We start from the raw sequence: 18,666 nt of genomic DNA on the forward strand, positions 1-18,666 counted from the left end.
GTAGTCACTGTGGTTTTGTGCTGTAGGCAAAGAAGGCAGCCAATTTAGACACAGCGATGTTCCACAAATAGCAATGAGTTAAAATGGTCAGTTAATCTTGTTTTGGACATATGGGTTGAGGTTTAAATGTTGGCCAAAATACTGGGAGAGCTCCTGCTGCTGTTCAAGTGCTGTGGGATGTTTTGCTTCTACCTGCACAGTGAGATGGGACCTATTGTATTCAGCACCTCTGACAATGCAGCACTCAGTACTTCACTGAAGAGAAGACAAACAACAAACATTAAAGCAAAATGCTGTATATCCTGTAAATCTGAAATAAAAACAGCAAGTGCTGGAAATACTCAGGTATGGCAGCATCTGAGGAGAGAGAAACAGAGTTAATGTTTTGAGTTGAATATGACTCTTCAGAACTGAAGGAAGGTAGATGTGTGTTGGGTTTTATGCTGTTGAAAGGGGAAGGAAGAACAAAAGGGAAAGCCTGGGATAGGGTAAAGGATGGGAGAGATTAAATGTCAAAGATGTGATGGAACAGAAGGCAAAGGGACTGGTTTCTCAACTGAATGCTGACTGGGCCGTCAACCATGTCCTCCTCATTTCCAACACTTCTGTTCTCACCCCTTCCGCTCCTTCTCAGAACCATGATAGGGCCTCCATTGTCCTCACTGTCCACCCCATCAGCATCCACATTCAAAGTATCACCCTCCGCCATTTCTGCCACCACCAAACAGATCTGCCCCTCCCCTCTCCTGGAGGGTCTGTTCCCTCCGTGACACCCTGGTCCACTCCTCATTTGCCCCCGACACCTTGTACCCTTCCTGTGGCATTTTCCCATGTAATCGCAGCAGGTGTCACACTGCTCTTTTACCTTCCCTCTTCTCACCATCCAAGGCCCCCAAACACTCCTTGCAGGTGAAGCACAGCTCAGTCTCCTCTACACTGGGGAGACCAAACACAGATCGGGTGACCATTTTGTGGAACATCTCTGCTCAGTCTGCAAGTATGACCCTGAGCTTCAAATTGCTTGCTATTTTAATTCGCCACATTTCTGTCTCAGCCTGCTGCCAGTGAGGCAGTGAAGCTCAACACAAGCTTGAGGAACAGCATCTCCTCTTCCAATTAGACACTTACAGCTTTCTCGATGCAACATTGAATTCAACAATTTCAGACCATGAACTCTGTCTCCCATTTTGATTCTTTTTTTCTTGCCATGTGCCAGTCTGAATCTTGCTTTTAATGTTTTTTCTTTTGGACAGACCTGTTTATTATTCTTACATCCACACACACTCTGGACAAATGCTTTGTTTCTTTACTGCAATCATTATTACTCCGTTATCCTTTTGTTCCATGACATCTGTGTTTTTTAATCTCTCCTGCCCTCTACCCTATCCCAGACCTTCCCTTTTGCTTTTCTTCCCCCTCCCAATGTTCAATGGCATAAAACCCATCACATTTCTACTTGCCTTCAGTTCTGAAGAAGAGTCATATTTGACTTGAAACCTTTACTCTTTCTCTCTCCATAGATGCTGCCAGACCTGCTGAGTATTTCCACCATTTCCTGTTTCTATAAGAAAACCGTGTGTGCATTTATTTCAAAGTGATAGTTTGGAACTTCATTTGTTGTTAATGATTTCCAATAGGCTTATGTAGCCTGAGGTAAAATGCCTCGCCAGCTGAGCAATCAACCCACCCATGTTCGGGAAAGTGGATACACTCCCTCCAGTGGCGATGTTTATATTGACCCTGAGGACATTATTACAGAGCAAAGGAGAGTAGCACTGCTTCACCTATCGGTTCTAATACCATCATAAGAAAAGATTACTTTTTATTTTCCCAAATTAAGTATTTTGTATGCATCATGCTAACTAGATATCGTGCACAAAGCATTATAACTTTTATTATTATTTTGTGTAATTCTTGAGTTCATGCACGTTTTCATTCTTCTCTGCTGACACCTACTGAAGGAATATTGAACTGCTTTTAAATATTTATCCATTTCAGATTTACCCAATTGTTTTTCGTACTGCATTATAAGCAGATGTACATGGATGCATGCTCCTGACTAAATAAACTGCAGGATTTTAGATTGTGTTTAATTTATTGTGGTCTACATTTGTACACTGAAATTTCTGAATGCACTATTTTTGACATTTGTGTCAAATTCCTCTTTGCTATTTTAACAAAGCTGTTGACTTTGTTTAAATAATGCACATGGGAATTTAAAATGAGCGCATTTGCTAATAATAGCCCCTTTCAGCCTCTTAGCATCTGAGATGACACACCTATGGAGACAACATCAAGCAGTGAATCTCCATTAATTTTGTTGCTTTGTTTTGTTTTAGGATACACATAGAGGAATTTTCATTCAGCAGCTTAGGCTTTCTCAGAATTCGCAAGCCCGAATAAAACTCAAGTTGTTTGGAAATTCAGGTACAGGAAAAACAACACTTGTGGAATCTCTCAAATGTGGGCTTCTGCGAAGTTTTTTCAGGAGACGCAGACCAAGGCTGTCATCTACCAACTCCACTCGTTACCCACCTTCCCCATTATCATCAAAACCATCAGGTATCCTTAACATTTCTAAACAGCAGTCTGGAGGTTATTCATATTGTAGGTATTAAAATTATGCTGTTCCTTCAAGCTACAACCATGATATGTCATATTTTGGGACCTGTTAAAACAGCTGTCTCCCAGATCTTTATGTGACTGGTTGAAATTGAATATTGTCTATTTCACTTGGCAAAGTAAAGTAAACAATGCAGGCAAGACTCTACTACTTTTTGGGTATAAACTGATGATGCTGTTGGACCTGCTAGAGAATCAAAGTTTGGGGGAAAAAAATTGAATTTTTTATTCATTTTATATTTGTAATTTTCTATCTTTCTTACATATTGATTGCATGGTTTTCCCCTTTTGTAGCCATCAATACTGTTGTTATGACAGCAGTTGGTAAAGGCTGAGTTATTAAAAATCCCAGAGGGAAACTTTAAACAACTGTCTTAACCTATATTTCCAATTGGTATGCTTGAGATGCAGCTCTGAATTCAGAAATGAAACTACCAAGCCTCCAGAGGTTTTTATATAAATTAACTTAAACATTTATTAATTTTAATAAGAAATTAAACACATACAGGTCTACACATTACTATAACTTCTAAACAAACCCCCAAATTAATCACTCCCAGGTAATCTACCCCAAGGCAACAATAACCCATGGACTTAAACCAACGTCAGGCAAAGCACATTTTATTTTACAAATTCAAAATGCGGTTCCTTTCAATTTGCTCCATCACAGACAGTGGTAGGGCTTACAGGCTGCTTAAATATTACATGCCTCTGGCTTCCATACAAAACCCTTTCTCTGTATATACATAGCCTTCCCTTTGAATGCAGATTCTTATTGTATCACCAGGCCTTTTGAACTCCACCTCTTCTAACAATAAAACCCCTTTCATAATACTAATTTTATTAGTAATATAAACATATTGCTTGGTGTCTCCCTGCTAGGTGTAGTCTTTGAATGGTTTATTCAACAAAATGCAAATCTACTCTTTACCTTACTGTTTAACATCTCAAAACTACTAAACATCAAAGCACCCAGACTAGCTAGCTTTAATCCAGTTAGGACACGCACACTCACCCACAGGCACAGACCGTACCACAAGTCCAATTTAAAATAATTTCCAATAACATTATATACATTAATATCTTTGTGACACTCTACATTCTGTCCAATTCCTCAGTGTCCATCCAGTAAGGAGCTGCTTCATCAATGACTTTCCTTCCATCGTAAGCTCAGAAGTGGGGATGTTCGCTGATGATTGCACAATGTTCACCATTCGCGACGACTCAGATATTGAAGCAGTACATGTCCAAATGCAGCAAGACTTGGACAATATCCAGGCTTGGGCTGACAAGTGGCAAGTAACATTTGTGCTGCACAAGTGTCAGGAAATGACCATTTCCTACAAGAGAGAATCCAACCATTGCCCCTTGATGTTCAATGGCATTACCATCACTGAATCCCCCACTATCAACATCCTGGGGGTTACCATTGACCAGAAACTGAACTGGACCAGCCATATAAATACTGTGGCTATGAGAACAGGTCAGAGGCCGGGAATCGTGAGATGAGTAACTCCCCTCCTGACTCCTCAAAGCCTGTCCACCATCTACAAGGCACAAGTCAGGAGTGTGATGGAATACTCCCCACTTGCCTGGATGAGTGCAGCTCCCACAACACTCAAGAAGCTTGACACCATCCAGGACAGAGCAGCCCGTTTGATTGACACCAAACATTCACTCCCTCCACCACCGATGCACAGTATCAGCAGTGTGTACCATCTACAAGGTGCACTGCAGGAATTCACCAAGGCTTCTTCAACAGCACCTTCCAAACCCACGACCACTACTATCTAGAAGGACAAGGGCAGCAAATAGACGGGAACACCGCCACCTGGAACTTCCCCTCCAAGTCACTTACCATTCTGACTTGGAAATATGTTGCTGTTCCTTCACTGTTGCTGGGTCAAAATCCTGGAACTCCCTTCCTAATAGCACTGTGGGTGTACCCACACCACATGGACTGCAGCGGTTCAAGAAGGCGGCTCACCACCACCTTCTCAAGGGCAACTAGGGATGGGCAATAAATGCTAGCCCAGCTAGAGATACCTAGATCCCGCAAATGAATTTTTTTTTAAAATCCAATCTGAAATGGAACTCCATCAATTTTCAGTGTTGTTTCTGCTTCCCATCAGTTAGGTGACTGGTGGTTGAACATCTGACGACTTGGTCACAGTCAATTAAACTACCTGCCTCCATTTGGGAATAGTTTCTGTGAATATTGGCAAAAGTAGGTCTGAACCTGGCTATCTGTTTGTATTGCTTTCTTACAATACTGCAAAAGGTTTCTTAGGTTCTCAATTTAACACAGTGGAAACTTGTAACTTTCTGCATGACTTGAAACCACCAACATCTGAGATGGCTACATTGTAATCGTGACTGGGTATCCATCGTTCTTTATATAGTAGGCATGAAGATGGATATAAACATAATTAATGCAAATTGAATTCAGTCATCCTTAAACTGAGGGATTGATTTGGCCTTGGAACAGGGCGCTGAGCATTCAGTTTCCCTTAACAGCTGGTGACCTTACCTGGTTAAACTGTGGCGCAGTTTCACAAAAGCGGGTAGAAGAAACTTCTAGGAGGATAAAAAAAAACTAAATGCGCTTGCCTTGGACCCACAAGTTCCTTCAAAGTAGTTTTCAAAGTGACTTAGGTACTTCTTGTATAGGAATGTCAAAGAAATATTGTACTTAAACTAGCACTCTGCATACTGACATATGCATGTTTGTGTACAGCTCTATATAGACCTATGCTAAGCGGAGCCAAGCATGAAAGGTGATATTTGAATTATGCCGTTTTATGAACAATTTTTGCTCTGTTGACTTTCTTGACTCCCTTCCTTTCTAAAGATGTTTACCCTTTGCCCATGGAACCATACCCCAGCAATAGGTACTCTCTAGTACCTCAACAAAGTGGCCAGTTCTCGCATACAAGTCTTGTCAGTCAGTGTTGATAACTGATTCCGTTGCAGCAAACTCCACAACCAAGTCCAACCCTTTCCCGTGCAACCTCCATGTAAGTGCACTCTCAGCAGGAATTCATGAAAGGAAGGGAAACCCCAACTGGTTTTTAGCCTTTGAGACATTGAAGTCAATTGTAACACTCGAACACCTCAGCACAGATTAACATTGAAATTTAATCTTCCTGGTCTTTGTGGTCCATGTGCCAACTGGATGAACTCACTGAGCCATCAGGGAGGGGGGAGAGCTTTACCAGAGAGAGTGTTTCACCAATTAGCTTTAGCCATATCAGGGAATGGAAGAGGGAGGAGTAGAGAAGAGGACAGAATTAATAAATGCAAAGAATCTCTGCTATGGTGAGTCAGAAGATGCTAATATCATTTGATGTCATTTAACTTGGACTATGGGATATAGGCTTCAAGGCGTCAGTTCCCATTGTTTACGCTGACACCCTTATCCCACCAGCAGACTTTTAAACCTCCTAATGGAGATGGATTTAGCAGCAGAACCACCAGATTTTGGGTTACAGTCACCAGTCTGTCAGAATCCAATCTTAAATGTCACCAATAAAAAGACAACCTCATGATTCCAGTTTTGTGCTAAATATTTGTGTTGCAGTCTGCTATAACAGAGATTTTCTAATGATTTTTTTACACTAATAGCTTAATTTTATGTTGATAAAAATGTGCAATGTAGAGTGCCTGAGGGTATCATTTGAGAGTTAATTTCATATTGACAGTATTTTTTTTCAAATTCTGTGAGCCAGTTCCCAGTGTTCTTCCTGCCAAATCAGTCTCCCTCATCCTGGAGGCAGATTTACAAAAAGCTGTTTTACATGGCTCGATGACTCTACCACTGGGGTAAGGGAGCCAAATTTCAGTGAAAATGCCAGGAGTCATTTCAGGTACTGGCCTAACCCCTGGAAACCAATAGACCCATCATGAGGAAATTGCCTCCCCACCACAGTTAAGGTCTGAAATTTCAAACATTTCCCAGCTTCCATTGAGCCTCATTAGAATTATTAGAAAGTCAAAAAAACGCCTTGCATTTATTTAGCACTTTTCACAGCCCCAGGACATCTCAAATCACTTCACAGCAAATGAAGTACTTTTGAAGTGCGGTCACTGTTGTAGGAAATGCAGCAGCCAACTTGCTCAAGGTAAGCTCCCACAAACAGCAATGTGATAATGACCAGGTATTGTATTTTTGTGATGTTAATTGAGGGATAAATATTGGCCAGGACACTAGAGATAGCTCTGCTCCTCCTCTTCAAAATAGTGCCAACAGTTCTTTTGCAGCCGCCCAATAGGGCACCACAAAAGACAGTGCAGCAATCGCTCTGTGGTGGTCTGGAGTATCAGCTTTGATATTTGTGCTTAAGTCCTGGAGTGGGACAGGGATTTGAAACTGGAACCTTGTGACTCAGAGGTGGGATTCAAACTTAGAAAATGGAAGTAGAAGTAGGTCATTCGGCCCTTCAAGCCTGCTCTGCCATTCCATATGATCCTGGCTGACCTTCTATCTCAACGCCATACTCCCGCTCTCCAACCTCTCCCCCCCTCAACCATACCCCTTGACGCCTTTCAAGTCTAGAAATCTATCTATTTCCTTCTTAAATATATTCAGCGATTTGGCCTCCACAGCCTTCTGTGATAGAGAATTCCACAGGTTCACCACCCTCTGAGTGAAGAAGTTTCTCCTCATCTCAGTCCTAAATGGCCTACCCCGTATCCTGAGATTGTGACCCCCCCAGCCAGAGGAACCATCATCCCTGCATCCAGTCTGTCCAGCCCTGACAGAATTTTATATGTTCCAATGAGATCCCCTCTCACACTAAATTCCAGTGAATACAGGCCAAGTCGGCCCAATCTCTCCTCATACGACAATCCTTCCATCCCAGGAATCAACCTGGTGAACCTTCGCTGCACTCCCTCTGGCAAGTGTATCCTTCCTTAGGTAAGGAGACTAAAACTACACACTATACTCCAGGTGTGGTCTCACCAAGGCCCTGTACAGCTGCAGTAAGACATCCTTGCTCTTGTACTCAAATCCTCTCGCAATGAAGGTCAGCATACCATTTGCCTTCTTAACTGCTTGCACCTGTATGCTTGCTTTCAGTGATTGGTGCACAAGGACACCCAGGCCCCTTTGTACATCAATATTTCCCTATCTATCACCATTTAAATAATACTCTGCCATTCTGTTTTTCCTACCAAAGTGACTAACTTCACACTTATCCGCATTATACTGCATCTGCCATGTATTTGCCCACTCACTCAACTTGTCTAAATCGTCTTGAAGCCTCTTAACATCCTCCTCACCACTTACATTCCCACCTAGTTTTGTGTCGTCAGCAAACTTGGAAATATTACATTTGGTTCCCTCATCCAAATCATTGATACATATTGTGAATAGCTGGGGCCCAAGCACTGATCCCTGATCCATATATCCCACATATAAACTGGGGTTCCATCTCCCCCCTCACTTGGATGAAAAATACACCATGTCATTATTTATCTCTCGATGAACATTACCAACAAATAGACTAACTGGTCATTCATCTCATTGTTGTATGTAAATTGGCTGTCATGTTTGCCTACGAGCAACAGTGAATACACTTCAAAAATAATTCAGGGGTCACTGGATAGTGACTGGGGACAAGAGCTTTGGCTGACTTTCTTTCCTCTCCCTTCCCTATTAGAAAGGTGATGTATGCAATTGTGTAGCCCCTGATTTGCTGTTCTAGCTGAGATCACTTCATTGCCACATAGTGCCTTTCACACTAGAATATCATTTATATAAAAAAAGTTAAATTAAATTTGAATAATTTATATTTAACAAGCTTTACTACTTTTATTAGATGGTGACCTTGGTCTGAGAAACATTAAATTTATAAACAGCATATTTGATTAACTTCTCATTTTTAAGTTTCAGTGAGCATTACAAACCTGTATCCTGGCTGTGAAAATGTCAGTGTAAGGAGCCGGAGCATGATGTTTGAACCAAGCCTAACCAAAGGGGTGTTGCAAGCTTTTGTTTCACCAACGCACAATCTACACTGTGCAATTGATGACCAGTCCACTAAAGCTATAGACATACAACATGCTAATATTAATGGTAAGAAATGTCTACTTTACCAACAGAACTGAACACTTGGAACTCATAACCCTTTTACTGGCTGCTTACCTACTAGCTTTAAATAGGACGATGCTGTGAAATGTGAAGCAATTTTTATATAAAAGATGCTGCCTTAAAAAAATCTCATGCTTTTTAGCTTGTGAACTGCATTGTTGGTGTATAAAATTGAATAGATGAAGCAGCATTTTGAAAGCATTAATTGCATTTGCAGTACATCACTAATTTAAGGTTAATTCAACACTTATCTCAAGACCGCGGTAAACCAATTTGTGATGCAAGTGCAGCAATTACTTTGGCACTTTGTTTAAAAATGTTGTAGCATTTATTAATTAAGTGCTCTCTTGATGGTGGTGAGTAGCTAAGCCATTTAATCAGGAAGAAACTAAATTGAATTCCCACGCAGACTGAGTTAGCTGACCTTAGCCAGAACAACTCATAGGATCTTACAGTAATCGTCGGTATAGATGGTTTAGGGAGAGGGAAGTCAGTTGCTGACAGCTGTACTTCGGATGGCTGTACCGTGATCCCTGTTGGAAGCAAGTATGTTTGTAAATCTGGTGAAGGTATGTCATGGCTTGGATGCGGTGATACCTGTAATCAAATAAACCTACAGGCAATCGTCATCAAAGCTGACACAAAAGTAGTTGCTTGCATGTGATATTAGAGGTCTGGCAAACTGTCCCAGCAAGAATTAGAGGAGAATGAGAAAACTTATCAACTTTAGAAATAGTATGCCAATTAATTTTCATGTTTCGGTCCATGTAACTGCTTAATGAGCTTTGCCTGATGGCTTCTCAACACCATGCTTTCTGTTACTAAGTTTGTAAATTATTGTGGAAAGCTTTGTGGATTATTATAGCTGAACAATGGGCTACCTTCAAAGATGAGATGGTTTGGGCACAGTCAAGTTATATTCTCTCAAAAGGGAAGGGTAGGACAAACAAATCCATAGCTCCCTGGATGACAAAGGAGATAAAAATTAAAGAAGAAAAAGTGTGCTTACAACAGGTGTCAGGTAGCAAGTACAATTGAGAACCAAGTTGAATGCAGAAGGTTCAGGAGGAATATGAAAAAGCAAATATGAGAAGCAAAGACTTGCAGCTAACATAAAAGGAAATCCCAAAGTATTCTATAAGCACATCAATTGTAAAAGGGTGGTAAAAGAAGGAATAGGGCTGAATAGGGAACCAAAATGGGATTTACACATGGAGGCAAGAGGCATGGTTGAGGTGTTAAATTATACTTTGCATGGGTCTTTACATACGAGGCAGATGCTGCCCAGGCCATGGTGATGGAGGAGGAAACTCAGTCACTAGAAGGATTTAAATTGATAAGGAGGAAGTATTGTATAAGCTGTCGGCACTTCAAGTTGATAAGGGACCGGGACTGGATGAGATGCATCCAAGAATATTGAAGGAAATGAGAGTGGAAATTGCAGAGGCACTGGCAATAATCTTTTCAGTGTTCATTAGATTCAGGGGAGGTGCCGGAGGACTGGAGAATTGCAAACATTACGCCCTTGTTCAAAAAGGTTGTAAAGATCTGCCCTGCAACTACAGACCAGTTAGTTTAACTTCGGTGGTGGGGAAACTTCCAGAAACAATTATTCGGGATAGAATTAATAGTCACGTGCAAAAATGTGGATTGATTCAGAAGAGTCAGCATGGATTTGTTAAAGGAAAATCGTGTCTAACTGGCTGGATTTTTTTGAAGATGTAACAGAGATGGTTGATGAGGGCAAGGCAGTTGATGATGTGTTCAGTACAGTATCACACAACAGACTTGTGAGGAAGGCTATAGGTCATGGAATAAAAGGGACAGTAGCAACATGGATACAAAATTGGCTGCGGGATAGGATACAGAGAGTCATGGTTAATGGGTATTTTTCAAGCTGGAAGGTTTGTAGTGGAGTTCCCAGGGGTCGATATTGGGACCTTTGCTTTTCCTGATATATATATAAATGATCTAGATCTTGGTGTACAGGGGACAATTTCAAAGTTTGCGGAAAACACAAAACTTGGGAGAATTGTAAACTGAGAGGACAGTGTAGAACTTCAAAAGGACATTGACACATAGGTGGAGTTGGCAGATAGGTGGCAGATCAAGTTCAATGTGGAAAAGTGTGAGGTGATACACTTTGAAACAAAGAACATGGAGAGACAGTGTAAAACAAAGGATGCTATTCTAAAGGGTGTGCAGGACCAGTGTATATGTACATAAGTCATTAAAGGTGGCAGGACAGATAGAGAGAACTGTTTCTAAAACATAACAGTATTCTAGGCTTCATTAATAGGGGCATAGAGCACAAGAGCAGGGAGGTTATGATGAACTTATAAAATACACTGGTTAGACCTCAGCTGGAGTATTGTGTGCAGTTCTGGGCGCCACATTATGGGAAGGATGTGAACGCATTGGAGAGAATGCAGAAGAGGTTTACAAGAATGGTTCCAGGGATGAGACACTTCAGTTATGAGGAGAGATTGGAGAAATTGGGACTGTTTTTCTTGGAGAGGAGAGGGCTAAGAGGAGACTTGATAGGAATTTTCAAAATTATGAGGGGCCTGAACAGAGTAGATAGGGAGAAACTATTCCCGCTCGTAAATGGATCGAGAACCAGGAGGCACAGTTTTAAAGTGCTTTGCAAAAGAAGCAAATGCGAGGTGAGAAAACCTTTTCACACAATGAGTATTTAGGGTTTGGAATGCACTGCCTGGAAGTGTGGTGGAGGCAGGTTCAATTGAGGCATTCAAGAGGGCATTGGATGATTATTTAAATAGAAACTACATGAAAGGTTACGGAGCAAAAGCACTAAATTAAAATGCTCAGAGAGCCGGTGCAGAAACGATGGGCCAAATGGCGGCTGCCTCCTACACCGTAACAATTCTGTTATTGCTTATTTAGGCGCTTCCCAAACTATTTTCCAATTTGACCCTATTTTAATGCCTGAAAATTAACGTGACCCCAGATGCCAACCAAAACAATGAAGCAGTGCAGTAACATTCAGTATATTATCATTAAAAGTTTCATATTATAGATTAACATATAATATGTACAATATATAAATGTAAAAATCTGTGCTTTTAAATTATTTTGCAAAAATGTTATTTTATGTACTCACCAGGCCTAATGAGACATATGAGCATGCATGTTGCAACACAGTTTCTCAAAATCCCATTTTACAAGCTCAGTGTAAGTGCTCCCTTGATTTGGTCTGAGAGAAGAAGCTCACTGTCACCACCATTTCCTTATCCCTGTCTGGTGAAGACCTCTCTACTTTTCCATTTCTCTGCTCCACCTTTCATTCTCACCTCTCTGTCATTTCAGTGGCTGTTGAGGTGCAGAGCACAGGAGCACGAGGCCCTGCTGCAGATTGGCCACAAGCTGAGCATCAAAACCGAGAGCAAAAGAGCAAGGGATGGCAGAGAGCGGGAAAAAGGGGAAACTGTTTGGAAGATCAGCGAGCACACGGAGTCGGTGGGAGTGTTGGCGAGGCTGTGGTTGGAGGGCCAGTGAGCACAGGGGATGGGGGGGGTAAAGTTTGTGATTGATGGATCAGCAAGCACAGGGGAGGAGATGAAGTTGTGATTGGAGGGTTGGAGTGAGGGGGTGGGGCGAGGAAAGAGCCATTGTAGAAAGTTCCAGAGCTCAAGAGATACTGTGGCTTACAACACAAATTCCCAGTTCACAATCAGCTTCTCAGTTTGTTGACTTGTCCTTTTTCCTGTCACTGTGGAGGAAGAGCTGTCCCAAAATTTGCAGCAATATTTAAAGCCCTTCATTATACTACACTGTATACGATGAACATGATTTTATTTCTCGCGAACCCATTTGCTGTTTCTGCAACCCTAACTGGGGTCGTGGCCCACAGCTTGGGAACCGCTGGCTTTAGTTGTTGTCACCATTTAATCGCTCAGCAATTTCAAATAATGAAGAAAATTGGACTGTTAACCCATGTGTCTTTTATTAAACCTTAGTATAATTGAAGCATTTCAATTGCTTTTTTTTTAGGTGTTGGTGATTTTAGTGTCTGGGAGTTCTCTGGCAATCCTGCTTTCTACTGCTGTTATGATTATTTTGCTGCAAATGACTCCACTGCTATCCACATGGTGCTTTTCAGTCTGGAGGAACCGTATGAAATGCAGCTGAATCAAGTGACCTTTTGGCTCAATTCCCTCAAATCTCTTATCCCAGCAGAAGAGCCTTTAGGTAAGGTTCAAGCCGTGCACTGTTCATAGAACGCGTTCATTAGCCAATCATAATCGTAGAGAAAGGAAGCGTTAGAACCATTCAAAATAAGTTTACATATTTAGTGAATAGGAATTTCGTGAACTAGAAATACGAACTTCTTTGAAGGTCAAATGGCTTTTTCTCATCTTTGAGGTTTCTTTATCTTTTAAAAATCACACTTTGGTTAAGTATATAAGTAATGATTTACTTAATAATTCCTTGTAAAGTCATCAATAAAAGTTAAGATTAAGTTTCTTTTTCTCCTCCTTGTGTACTATAGTAATAGTACACCTAAAATATACTGAATTTGTTTTAATCTGAAGACTAGCAGAACCACTGGACAGTTGGCATGTATCCACGGGTGCTGGAGGAAATCTATAGCTCAAAGCCTACAGAGATGAAGGAGCCCTTAGATAGTAATGAAGTTCCATGGATATAGAAACAAATAGTTGTACCTTTTATAGATTTTCTTCTAGATTTGAGGTCGAGTCCTCAGCAATTTACTGCCTATATTGATAGCTTAGATGAAGGGACCGAGTAATGTACCTGCCGATACAAAGCCAGGTGAGAAAGTAAGCTGTGAGGAGGATACAAGAACCTGGAAAGGGATATAGATAGGGTAAGTGAGTGGGAAAGAAAGTGGTAGATTGAATATAATGTGGGGAAATGTGAGGTTATTCGTAGAAAGGATAGAAAAACAAATATTTTTTAACTGGCGAGCAGCTATTAAATGTTGGTGTTCAAAGGGACTTGGGTGCCCATGTCCCAGAATCACAGAGTTATCATGCAAGTACAGCAAGCAAGTAGGAAGACAAATGGTATGTTGAACTTTATTGCAATGAGATTGGAGTACAAGAGTAAGGAAGTCTTGCTTCAGTTGTACAGGGCTTTGGTAAGTACTTGGTACAGTTTTGGAAGGATATATTTGCTTTAGAGGGGGTGTAATGAAGGTTCACTGGCATGATTCCTGGGATGAGGGGGTTGTCCTATCAGGACAGATAAGAGTAGAAAGGGCCTACATACTCTCTAGAGTTTAGCAGAATGAGAAGTGATCTTATTGAAACACACAAGATTCTGAGAGCGCTCAACAGGGCAAATGCTGAGGGGCTGTTTCCCCAGGGGAAATAGTCTGAGGGCAAGGAGTCAGTCATTTAGTACTGTGATGAAGAGAAATTTCTTCATTCAGAGGGTTGTGAATCTTTGGAATTCTCTAACCCAGAAAACTGCGTATATTCAAGACTGAGATCAATAAGATTTTGAGGGATATGTGGGTGAGTAAGTGGAGTTGATATAAAAGATCATCCATGATCTTATTAAATGGCAGAGCTGGCTCAAGAAACGTTATGGCTTTCTCCTATTTCTTACATTCTTATGTTGTGACAAAGTAATGGAAATCTAAGTAAACTAAGGGCTATGAAAATCCAAGGCAGAACATGGCACTGGATAAGAAGTTAAAAGAACGAATTGTGTATAAGAGTTCTGCAGGGATCAGTGCTTAAATCCCTAATGACTCAGACCTTGCAGTCAGTATGAGGTGACGGCACTCACCCCTCTGCCTTGAAGCAAACTGGTCGCAAAGATCTAGCAATCTCTGTGGTGTGGATTTCCCCTTGATGTTAGTCTGAATCTGGCAAGAAGTCGAGGGATCTAGCAAAAGTGATGTCATCAAGCAGGATAAGCAGCCAATCGTATTGAAGTATTTTCATAGACAACAAACCAGTAAGTAAAATGCACTGATTATCCTTCACTTCTAATTAAATTTTCCAGTGAGCAAAATAAATGAGAGATATCAGCGGATTAAGGTAGAAGCTGAGAATAGACATATTATTTTTTAAATGTGGATTTTTTATCATAATGGAGAATTCTGACATTCCACAAATATAAAATTAGTTTTACAGGGTCTGAAAGGTTTCTCAGTAGCACTTATGAATTTAATACACCATTTAAAAACTCAGTTACACCTAATTCAACAAGGCATAACTTTTACAAGCATTTTTACAAAGAGTCTGTTCATGTAAACGGGAAAGTTATTATCAGTTCAGTGATTTCTAAATGATTGCAGTCTGAGGATACTTCAACAGTGTACTCAATGGAGAAGCATAGAATCTCTGACAGCAACTTCTGGATTTCCATATTTTACTGCACATATGTGGACTCCAGATCAGTTTCAAAGGAGCAGTGATGGCAAACGTTGTCATTACTATTTCAATATCCAGGCCATTGTTTCTAATGTTCATGAATAACCTGGTGAAACAGTTTTAACTTGAAACAACACTAAAATAGGCAGCGTATAGAAACGGGGGCCAGAATTTTACGTTTATCAGGTGGGTGTGCACCCGACCTGAGCGCATGTGAAATGACGCGAAATGATGTCGGATGTGTGTCCTGATGTCATCACGCATGCGAGCAATATTGAGGTCGGTGGGCATGCGCGAGAGTCGGAGCTGCGCCCGGCGACAATTAAAGGGGCAATTAAAGCCATTTAAAAACCCTATTGTCCAAGATTTTACGTTGTCCATGCAATTTTTGCTCTCATCACACGGGCAAAACCAGCAGGCAGACAACTTTTTTTTTAACAAAACCTCATCCAAGGACAGGATAAAAAGGGTCTGGAGCATTGCCATTGTGAGTAGTGAGGAGTTTAGGAGATAGTTTGCTTAGTGAAACTTGACAACTTTATCTTTGTTTTGAACTTCAGTCTGCATTGCTAGCCTTCATTTCAGAACTCCGTGTCTCCAAGGTCCCTGGCGGATTTATACCATGTGGACGCTTACAGTAACCAAACAGCCTTCTGTTTCTCTGGTAATGTGGATTGTCTACTCCACTGGTGGCAGCTTCTCTGAGGAGGAAGAGGTCAGATTTCCCTATGCAGCTTCCAGGGGAGCGATCTGTGGAAGGAAAGGCTTGGATACAGGACCAGCAGGAAGTCCAAGACGGAAGGGGCCGCAGAAGACGCCACTATCCTGCTGCCAGAGTGTACTGGCAGCGATGCAGCGACCTTAACATGTCAGGTCAGGTTCAGTGCTGAAGGAGGCTCCATCTCTCCAGGGAGACTGTGACCTCCATGTCAGATGATTGGACCTGAGATCACCTCCAACTGTGTGGGTGGCCACCCCATGCCAGTGGCTCTGAAGGTCACAGTGGCCCTCAATTTCTATGCCTCCGGCTCTTTCCAGGGGTCGGTGGGGGATCTGTGTGGAGCATCCCAATCGGCTGTCCACAGTTCCGCCAAGCTGGTGACTGACGCCCTGTTCAGGCAGGTAATGACATTTATTTATTTCCCGACAGATGAGGCCAGCCAGGCTGAGCAAGCCAAAGACTTCGCTGAAATTTCTGTTCCCCTGCATCCAGGGTGCAATCGAATGCACACACGTGGCCATCAAGGCACCAGCGGGTCAGCCGGGTGCCTTCGTCAACAGGAAGGACTTCCACTCCATGAATGTCCAGGCAGTTTGTGTCCAAGACGCAGATTTTGCAAGTCTATACAAGGTACCCTGGCAGCTTCCATAATGCTTACATCCTCCGATACTCTCAGGCGCCAAGGCTATTCGTGGCTCCTGCTCGACTGGATGGATGGCTGCTGGGCGACAAGGACTATCTGTTGAAAAGGTGGCTAATGACGCCTCTCCAGCACCCAAGAACAGAAGCAGAGCAGAGGTATAATACGAGTCATGCCTCCACAAGGGCGGCCATAAAGAGGACCATAGGTCTACTGAAGATGAGATTCAGATGCCTTGTTTTTCCAGGGGATGCACTACAGTACCCCCCAGAGCAGGTGTCACTGATCGTGGTTGAATGCTGTGCTCTCCACAGTCTGGCCCTGGCAAGGGGGGACCCACTGGAGGAAGAGGATCTTGAGGCAGCTCCACAGGCCACAGATGATGAATCCAGCAGTGGACCAGAAGAGGAGCCCAGGGAAGAACATGGTGAGGACATGGAGGCAGACCTCTGGAACCCGCAGGGAGGCCTTGATTCAACGCTTCTTCAGCCAGGCTGCCAAAGCACTGCTTCCAGCTCATATCAGCGCTGCCTCCTCCTTACCAAATGTTTGAAATGACCTGTTTCATTGAACCGAAAGTCCACTGAATGCCTGTGCAATAAAGTTTAGAGCTACTAGGGTCCAACATGAGATACTGGCGTGCCTTGCGCCTACAAAATACATGAAACATACTCAGGCCTTTAACACAAAAGCAAAATTTAAATAATGTTGGCACTCGCAGAAAGTGAACAGGGTGTTAAAGGCCACACCGGTAAACAAATTAACAAAACATAGCAGAACAAAGGAGCACCTGCAAAAAGTCCCTTGTGTTCATGGTGCCTTAAGCTTGCATTTGTGAGTGCTGTGTCTTGGTGACCCCTCCCCTGTTGCTGGCAGTGGCATTGGACACAGCCTGCTGACTCTGCTGTCTTGGTGGCCCTGATGACCTTGGCAGTCGCCCTCTGGCCAGCGGAGCCTGTGCAGGCCCCGCCTGGGAGGGAGTGTCCAGTGCCACAGCTGGGCACTCCTCAGTCATTGTGGCCTCATCACATGCCACGGTCACGGGCAGAGGAGCTGCTGCCATCATCCAGAGCACCCTGAGAGGAGCCCGCAGAGACGACAAGCAGCTTGTGCGCCAACGTGAGGTCGCTCTGAACCTCCCTACTTGCCATTGATGGACGGGCACCTAGCAGAGATACTAAGTCCCATCTCCCACACTGGCAGTGACCTCCTGAAGCCGTTGTGTGAGGGCTTGCAGGTCCGAGCGCAACCCCAGGAACCCCTGATTCTGTTCCTGGAGCTGCTTCTGCATGAGAGTTGTGACTGTCCCAACGGAGGAGGCAGTGCGTTTGGTGCTGAGGATCAACGCAGTACTCGTGCTCCGCATGGACTCCTCCATAACAGACCATGGCATGCAAACCCTCAGGAACCTCCGCCAGATCATCCCACGCATCACACTGGGCATCCAGGGTTTGCCACCTAATGGACGACTCCAGAGGCTCGTCATTTGCTTCGGACTCAGTGATCCTGGTCTCCAGCAGTTCTCTAACTGCCAGCGCCCTGGACACTCTTTGCCTCCACCAGCTCCTCTTGCAAGTGTGCCGTGTCCTCACCGCTGTGCACCAACATTGTAGCCAGCGATCTAATGCCCACCGAGGTGCTGATATCTGTGTTGGCGTCTGGTGCAGAAAGGGGGTGTGATGCAGGTGCATCTGACGGGCACTGGTCCTCCAGCATCAAGGGTGGCTCATCGTTTGCTGGATGGCGATTCTTGGGGAGAAAAACGACATGTCATTAGTATTAGTCATCACACTGTCACTGTGCATGCTAGGCAGGCTGGTGGGACAATGGAGATCTGCATCATGGTGCCATCATCTTTCAATGAACAATGGGGACTCCAGGTTTGAGGTTTCCATTACAGATGCGACAACACAACATTTACACACTCCAACACACTCATCCGTGCACTGCACCCTTACCTTCGTCAGAGACCCCTGCCCCTCCACAACCGCTGGAACGAGCTGGGCGAGGGCACCCCATCTCGAAGGCATCCATCTCATTCCTCGTCAATATGAGCAGGTTTGGGGGGCCTTGATCTCTCTGTTGTTATGGCTTCTCCTGAAAGGACAGAGGAGCATTGATTAGTCCACTCTCTACCTGCAGCATCATTGCAGCCTGGCCACCCCCGCTTGAGGAACACCTTGCAGGGCACATCCGAGTCATGACCCTCAATCCACAA

General features: G+C 43.1%; 1 protein-coding gene across 3 annotated transcripts in view; it reads left to right on the top strand.

Annotated features, from left to right (window-relative positions):
* dapk1 (death-associated protein kinase 1) overlaps positions 1–18,666 on the top strand; it is a 228,556-nt gene that overhangs the window by 170,353 nt on the left and 39,537 nt on the right. For 2 of the 3 annotated variants that reach the window (XM_078568201.1, XM_078568209.1), the window contains exons 20-22: positions 2,340–2,562; positions 8,513–8,701; positions 12,731–12,928. In XM_078568201.1, coding sequence (XP_078424327.1) covers positions 2,340–2,562; positions 8,513–8,701; positions 12,731–12,928 — 610 coding nt within the window. The remainder of the gene's footprint in view (positions 1–2,339; positions 2,563–8,512; positions 8,702–12,730; positions 12,929–18,666) is intronic. The other variant, XM_078568218.1, reaches the window with a different exon arrangement.

This window comes from Cetorhinus maximus, chromosome 2 (assembly GCF_964194155.1).
Source record: "Cetorhinus maximus chromosome 2, sCetMax3.hap1.1, whole genome shotgun sequence".
In the NCBI taxonomy this organism is placed as follows: domain Eukaryota; kingdom Metazoa; phylum Chordata; class Chondrichthyes; order Lamniformes; family Cetorhinidae; genus Cetorhinus; species Cetorhinus maximus.